We start from the raw sequence: 7773 nt of genomic DNA on the forward strand, positions 1-7773 counted from the left end.
TCATTTTTAGGGATTTTTTGTTTACCTTGAAATACAGTTGTGTGTCCTCTGTCTTTGTTAAACGACATAAGACATTTGACTTCAGATGCCCTTTAAAATGGTAGGTAGGTCATGAAGTGTTGTCAGTTTCTCTTTTGTACTCCTGAAATTTCAACCATTTTATTGTATTACTATAAGTACACAAGGTATGGTACTAAAGGTGCTCTTAACATAAACTCTTCAACTTAAGAATCACATGTTTTAGTGACGGAACTTGATTCTTTAGATATCTCAGCAATTCAAGTAACATGTTCACTTCTGTTAATCACTACAAAGATACTCTACAAGATTTCTTTTGCATTATTTATCTGAAATTGTAATTCAGAGTATAGTTTCAAAAATTACATTTGATAAAACTGAGTTCTTGCTGCTTCTTAGATTGCTTCACTCCTTGGGAAAAATCAGATTGCTTGATGTTGGTAGCTGCTTTAATCCATTTCTGAAGTTTGAAGAATTTCTGACAGTTGGCATAGATATTGTTCCAGCTGTTGAGGTATGTAACATTTGCTGTATTTGATATAAACCTGATTCCCCGTGGTTCTGAAATAATAGCTGTAATTGTTTGGGTCTAAAAACAAGAAAATAAGATCGTCACTGTGAATCTTAATATTGGAAACACTTTAGTAGTTGTCTTGTAATGGAGTCTCCAATGAGTTCTTGCATCTTAAAAGCCATAAATAAAAATTGAGTTGGTTTACGCTTAGTCATGCAGCTCTTGTAAGCTACGTTTTCTCACAAAGAAATAATCACTACCTGTACTCAGTGAGTTTTTTTTGTGGAGAGTTTTAGTAACTAGAAGTGCACTGTGAATAGGATTTTAAGATTATTGCTGCAAATACTAAACCACAGTCCTGAGGGCAAAAGTAACAGGGCTGTTTCTGTGGTAAGTAATATATTTCTGGTAAATTGTTTCTCTACGTAGTAAGATTCCAAAATGCATTTTTTCTGCAATCATGTTCCCTTTCTCAGTCTCTTTCCCTCTTGATCTGACTTCTGTCGATCCTAATAGTATTTACTAACCAAGTAAAGTGACAAAGCATAGTAGAGTGAAAAAGTATGTAAAGGAATGCATTTCTGTCATATAACGTAAAGTCTTTGACCTTACATATCTTGCCAGCTTCTAAGCTGAATTTTTCTAAAAGTTCAAAATGAAGATCAGTGGCCTAAGGTAATAGCTCTTTAGATGTGGAGATTTACGAGTGTGCTTAACTTGGAAGCTGTGTTGCTTGCTGCAGTGTGGCTTACTTGCAAGGTGCCTGGCATTTTGTTCTGGACACCAGATTTAGTCCACCAATACATAATTCATCTCCAAACATGTAAACAAAGTTATAAGGGAAGATATTCTTGAGAAGAACATGTGCACTCAAGCACATCTGCTGTAGTAAGCTGAGGCCCTCCTCCAAACTAGAATTAATCCTGATCAGTTTAAGATGACTGCTTAGAACTGTATCAGCATCATAGTCTCCTGAATAAATTGATCTCTTATCCAGCAGTTGCTTCTGCTCATTTAAGATTTCAAAATACCAGCCTGAGGGTTCTTATGGCAGTTAATGTTGTCTTCTGACCTAAGAAAAATATAAAAAGAATCAGTGCAGTAACTCAGTGATTGAAGATAGAAGAATCTTCAAAATCTTCTGATGTATCTGATATTTTAAATACCAAAATATTTCTTGAAACAAGTGAAATCAGAGAGGATTTCAGGAGGTCAGTTTGTTAAATAATGTTGAATAAAGGGCTAAATACTTCCCTAATAAAAATAGGTTAATCCATTTTCTTAATGGAAATTCTTCATATATAGATGTAGTAGCTGAGTACAATACTTCAGCTAATTTGAGGAGTATTGAGAATAATTGAAGAAAAACTAAGAGAGGAACTGAAGTGTTGCTTAATGAAAGAATGTGTTCCAACTGTTTAGAATCTGTGTGTTTTATATACAGAAACTGTGATGTGTAACTGTGATATGAATGTGGACATGTGTTTCTATTAAAAGTTCAGGTCTGTTCATTTGGGGGTGGGTTGGGTGGAGCTGCACTAAGAGAGAAGTAAAGCAGATTTCCTAGTGTTTCCTTTGGCCACTCTTTCGAACACTGTATTTCTGACAGGTGTTCCAGAGAATAATTAGCTGCTGTTATTTTCTTATAGGAGCTTAGTTTGTCTGCTTGGTACAGGAAGGGAGAAAGGCAAAATTGAAATGAACAGCGAATCTCAATTTTGGGAAGGTCCCAACAGAATTTCTTACTGCTGGAAAACAAGCTGAATATGCAGCAGATGTTGTATTGGAGTAAATATAGTCTTAGGGGAAAAAGAAGTCTGGAATGGTACCAAACTTAAGAAAAAGATGAGCAGGATTTAGTTCTTAAATGTCAGTTTGTGCACTGAAATATGAGTTCACTGTTAAGATCAGCTCAAGAATTGCACATCTAGACTTCAGTAGCAAACCCCAGTTTAGCAGTGCAGTAGCATTTTTTTCCTAAAACTACCTTGCAGAGTTCAAATTCCACTTGCAGTGTACTTTAGTCATGAAGTCATCTTCAATGTTATTTCTGCTTGATTGTTCTATGAATATCTTTCCACTACAGAGAAAGATTTTCAGTCTAATTATTGTCAATGATGTAACTTTCATGATGTAACCTTGAAGTCCACAGCACTTTTCTTCTGAAATTCTTACCCAGATATCCTGAAGTTACTACTGTTAATTTCCTGTTTGAAATATTAAAAGGAAGCAGAATGTAAGCCTGCAGATATAATGGTTGTAATTTAAATTCCTTGATCAAACTGAAATGACGATCTTATTCTTTTTTTTTAATTAGAACTACTGAAAAGTAAATCACAATTTTCTTTTGCACATTGTTTTATTCTTTCTCGCTTATTGCACATTGTCTGAAGAAAATGTGGTTTTGTATACACAGAAATAATGTTGTTTTCTATTTGGAAACAAATTTACTTTTCAGTTGTTTTATAAATATGTTTACATTGGTTTTTGTTCTTTTTTTAATATTACTTCATAAAACATGCTATAATTACTGGGAGGGGATACGAAAATGCGACAGGTCTGCCTCCACCTTTCACATTCTCTGCAGAATTTTGTCTCAGCTCTCATCTTTTTTCACTGCATGCACTCTAAGCACTGATACCAACTTCTGTTGCTGTCTCGTTGCAGCTTTTTATCTCAGTAGCTTTTTTTGAAAGAAGTCATTTCTAGATTTTGATGAATACGAAGTGTCAAAACTTAAGCGCAGTAAATAGCTTGATATTACTTCTGAGTGCTGTGTGATTGAAAGTGTTACAAACATTCTTCTGTACGTTGCATCATGGTGTCGCTCCCATCTGACAGCTTGACCTCACAAATGATTAAAAGATGATTTTTAAGCTTTTCTCAGGCTAAACTCTGCATTTGCAGCAGTTAAAAGATGTACGTTCATCTCTATTACAAAGTGTGCAATAGTGTTCTTTAAGTGTACTTCAACTTCCTGATGTAGGGGGCCTTTTCACAGCTTCTTCCTGTTTCTGTGCAAGTGAGGAAGGTCAGTTTTTTCCAAGTGACACCAAACTATTAAGCTTTTTGGATACCTCAAAGATTTTTGGAAATACTGAGGTATCAAATTTAATTTCACTGTATTGATTTCAGCTTTCTTTAAAAAATAATTTAAAAACGAACAAATAAAACCATAATCTAGGTTTGAATCGTTAAATTTGCATTGTTTTCACTCTTACCAACTTCATTGACAATACATGTTATACTACAAAAGCATGACATTTTGACATTTAATAGGGGATATTCTATGCTTCCAGCATCTGGAGAAACAAAAGCAGTGTACACCTATACATTTTCTTTAAATCAGTTGAGATAGAAAGCTCTAGTAGGATGTATCAAATCAACAGTCTCCTTTTTCTTTCTGTTTTTCTTTTTAATAAGCATTTAATAAACAGTTCTCAGCTATCAAACCTCCACTGTTGTTGCACATTTCATATAGTTGTTGACAACTGTAAAAGCTAGTAATATCCATGATTTTCAAATTGCCATTTTACTGTGTTTGACTTAATAGCATGAGGGATTTCTTGAAATTTCCTTGAGGGACTGAAGAGAACATTACTGTTCATTCTCTGATTGTGAACTGTGTATTTACTCTTTAAACTAACCCTGATGTTTGTTTGGATTTTTCTGTTCCACCAGAGCGTATACAAATGTGACTTCTTAAATCTTCAAATTCAGCAACCTCTTCAGCTGGCACAAGATGCTATAGATGCCTTTCTTAAGCAACTGAAAAATCCCATTGATTCTCTACCTGGAGAACTATTCCACGTTGTCGTTTTTTCACTCCTCCTCTCTTATTTTCCATCACCCTATCAGCGGTGGATATGCTGCAAGAAGGCACACGAACTTCTCGTATTAAATGGCTTATTGCTTGTAATAACTCCTGATTCATCTCATCAGAATCGTCGGGCTATGATGATGAAAAGCTGGAAAATTGCCATAGAATCCTTGGGTTTTAAACGCTTTAAGTATTCCAAGTTTTCTCATATGCACCTGATGGCTTTTAGGAAAACTTCCCTGCAAACAACAAGTGACTTAGTTAGCAGGAACTACCCTGGAATGTTGTATATCCCACAGGATTTCAACAGTATAGAGGATGAGGAGTATTCCAACACTTCCTGCTACATTCGATCAGACATGGAAGACGAACAGCTAGCTTACGGTTTTATGGAGCTGCCTGATGCTCCTTATGACTCAGACTCTGGAGAAAGCCAGTCTAGTTCAATTCCTTTTTATGAGCTCGAAGATCCTGTATTGCTTCTAAGTTAATGTAGCAGTTGACGTGCTAAGTCAAACCTCTTGCTTAACTAATTTTGCTATACTAACATGGGCTCAACACACAACAGTGGTTTGCATAAAGAAAATGCAAAGGTTTACAGAGTTTGCTATTTTTTTCTACTTTTGAATTTTAAAATATATTCTTGTATGAGAGTGGAAAAAAAAAAAGTTTTATGCAAGTGACTTTTGTCATAGCATAAATTGCTGTTACTTTCTTTAGAATATCTATCACTAATTTTCTTCCAGAAAGGTACCATTCTTTTCTTTAGTGCTGTGAAGTGTGAATTCTATTTAATTTGCTAAATGTTTCAATATTTTAACTCTTAATGTGATTGAGCTTAAGGCACTGGAGTTGGTTGGCTTCTGAGAAGTAAACGTAGGAAGAACTAATTTGCACTTTAATTAAATGTGCAGATAGGTTAAGACACTCGGTTACACACGTCCCTACTTAATTACAGAACAAAACTTATTTCCAAGATTTGTTTCACTCTGGTTAAGCCTGGGCTGGAGAAACTGTAATGCACATTTGATTTTACTTTCATTGCTGCCCTCTTGAGATAACACCAAAACACTTGAATAGGTTAATCCAAAGTTACACGTGCTGTGTAATTTCATTGCATAAATAGCAGATAGATGTGAGATTCCTGAATAGGTTACCCTGCACAAACAGAGGAGTATGGTACGTCTAGAAGATTGTTTCACCTCAAAGCTGGAACATGATTTTGCAATTATATGTGTACAAGCACTAACATATAACAGTATTTCCCTGGCAATAGTGTTTTGTATTCTTTTCAAACTGTTCTGGGGTTGTATTTTTTGATGTTGGGTTTTTTGGGGTGGGTGGGGAGGGGCAGGGTGGTTTTTTTTCTGTCATGTTTTAAAGTAAATTATTTATGTGTTTTAAAAACAACTTTTCCTTTAACTTGAGAAGCCTGCAATTAAGGACAATTGTGTGGTAACTACAGACCAATTTTTGTTAAAAGGAACATAATTACACAAGTTTTTCAAGGCATACCTACATTTGCACAGTCATATTCAGACCACAAAAGTGAAGTTAACGTACGCTGTTCTGTTGGCTTATTTGGACCTTAATCTGTTTAGTTGAATAAAAACTCTGTAGCTATCTGAAAACTGATCTGCACTGTAAGAAGGTGGAACAAGCATTTTATGTTTATGAAGTTTTTTAACTTGTATAATAAATTTGTAAGTGTTTTGCAGGAAAAAAAGAAATTCTTTTCAGCATTAATAATAGAGGAACCAGTATTAGTTTAGCTTAGATTGCCCTAATGACCAGAATTCATGAATTTAAATGTTAGGCTTTTAAATTGCTATGTAAGTGCCTATGACAAATGATTTGAAGTAGGTGCCGCATCATGGATTTAATACTGACTGCAGCGACATGACAGAAAATACTAATATGTAGTTTCATAGGTGACTGCTGAAATACACCTTACACCGTATTAATCTACCATGCTGTATTCATCATCCAGGAGTTACCAGACAAACTGAAGTATGAGAGTGATTTTTACAGTGGTTGCTGCAAAAATGAAACTTCTCCTTTCTATTGAAATTTTGCACTTGAAGTGTCAGTTTGACCTGTTTGCTTTTTTTTCCTCTACAGTTTCCTACAGAAAGTCATACTGCACTGGTCCTACTTACACTCAGATGTGAACTGGACTGTAATGCTTTATTCTTTAACATAAGCTTTCTCTCTCTTCTCATAAAGTGTCCCCTAATATTTGATTCAAATTTGTTAATCAGTCTGAACGATACGGTTATATACAAACCAAACAGCTATACTGCTCGTGTAATGTCTTATGGGAAGTACTCATCTAATGAAATACACCGTGGGTTCAAAATCAGATGTAACTCAGTGTTATCATCTAATGCTTTACAACATCACTTTAACTGAAGTAGTCCACCAGTTAGTCAGAACCTCTCTTTTTTCACTGACTCCAGCAATAGTCATGTTAAAGCTTAAAATATTGGTGCTCTGAATTCAGCTGTTCTAAAAAAAAGAAAACCAACTAATCTGCACCTACTTCAAAGCGTACCGAGCGTTTTGTCATTCTGATTTAAAAAGTAACGTGTACCAGCTAACAGAAATGTTGACATTGGTCGGTGTAAATTGGTTTGTGATTCATACAGTTAAGCTGTTCAGACCAGGACGTATCCTTTAAAAAGTTGAAAATATTAACACTGAAAATTTAGGCCTTCGTGGCAGCTTGGTGACACCACTGTATTCGTGGTTTAGGGACCGAAGTTTCATAACAGCTTGGTTTTCTTGCTGCTTATTCTAAATACCTTAAGTGTTCTTTTTTTATTATTTAATTTTTTTTTCTTTAATGTAAGGGACAGTGGATTGTTGTGAAGGAGGAAAGTTGGATTTGTGTAAATACTTACAACTCCCTGAACAAAATTGATGGCGTTGGGAGTTTTTGGCTATTTAGCTTTGGTGCAAAGAGAATGTTTCTAAGTTATGAAATGTCTGAAAATTCTGACTGGGCAGGAGATGACGAACATCTCTTGTTCTTAAGGTGCTGGCAAGGAAAAGAGAAAAAATGTATTTGCATTTCTGTTGTCTTCATGTCACTACCTTTTGTGAACAAAGCACATTTATTAAAAAAAAAAAAAACACTGAAAATCTCAGAGTATTTGTACTTGTTTTTTCCTTCTGCAGTCGATTTATGCTAAAGTTCAGTAGGGCCCATGCAAAGTAATTTCCAAGAAAACAGCTGCATTTATTTTATAAATGCCTGAATTATGGAAAAGATGTTAAATTTACTGCTTCAGTTTCAGCTCCTACATCTCAGTTGTGGTCTTTGTTTTAAAGGAGTTTTGAAGTTCCTCCAGTTGATCTCCTGTTTCTTTGCTTGCCTGCTTACAACATGACCACTTGCTAATGCAGATCTTACCACTCT

General features: G+C 35.1%; 1 protein-coding gene across 5 annotated transcripts in view; it reads left to right on the forward strand.

The window, feature by feature from the left end:
* The window catches only part of BMT2 (base methyltransferase of 25S rRNA 2 homolog), a 33868-nt gene extending 26372 nt beyond the window's left edge, over positions 1 to 7496 (forward strand). For all 5 annotated transcript variants that reach the window (NM_001030734.2, XM_046937829.1, XM_046937831.1 and 2 more), the window contains exons 4-5: positions 418 to 532; positions 4214 to 7496. In NM_001030734.2, coding sequence (NP_001025905.1) covers positions 418 to 532; positions 4214 to 4843 — 745 coding nt within the window. In that variant the 3' untranslated portion in view covers positions 4844 to 7496. The remainder of the gene's footprint in view (positions 1 to 417; positions 533 to 4213) is intronic.
* Positions 7497 to 7773: the final 277 nt, after the last annotated feature.

The sequence above is a fragment of the Gallus gallus genome, chromosome 1, assembly GCF_016699485.2.
Source record: "Gallus gallus isolate bGalGal1 chromosome 1, bGalGal1.mat.broiler.GRCg7b, whole genome shotgun sequence".
NCBI classification, from domain to species: Eukaryota; Metazoa; Chordata; class Aves; order Galliformes; family Phasianidae; genus Gallus; species Gallus gallus.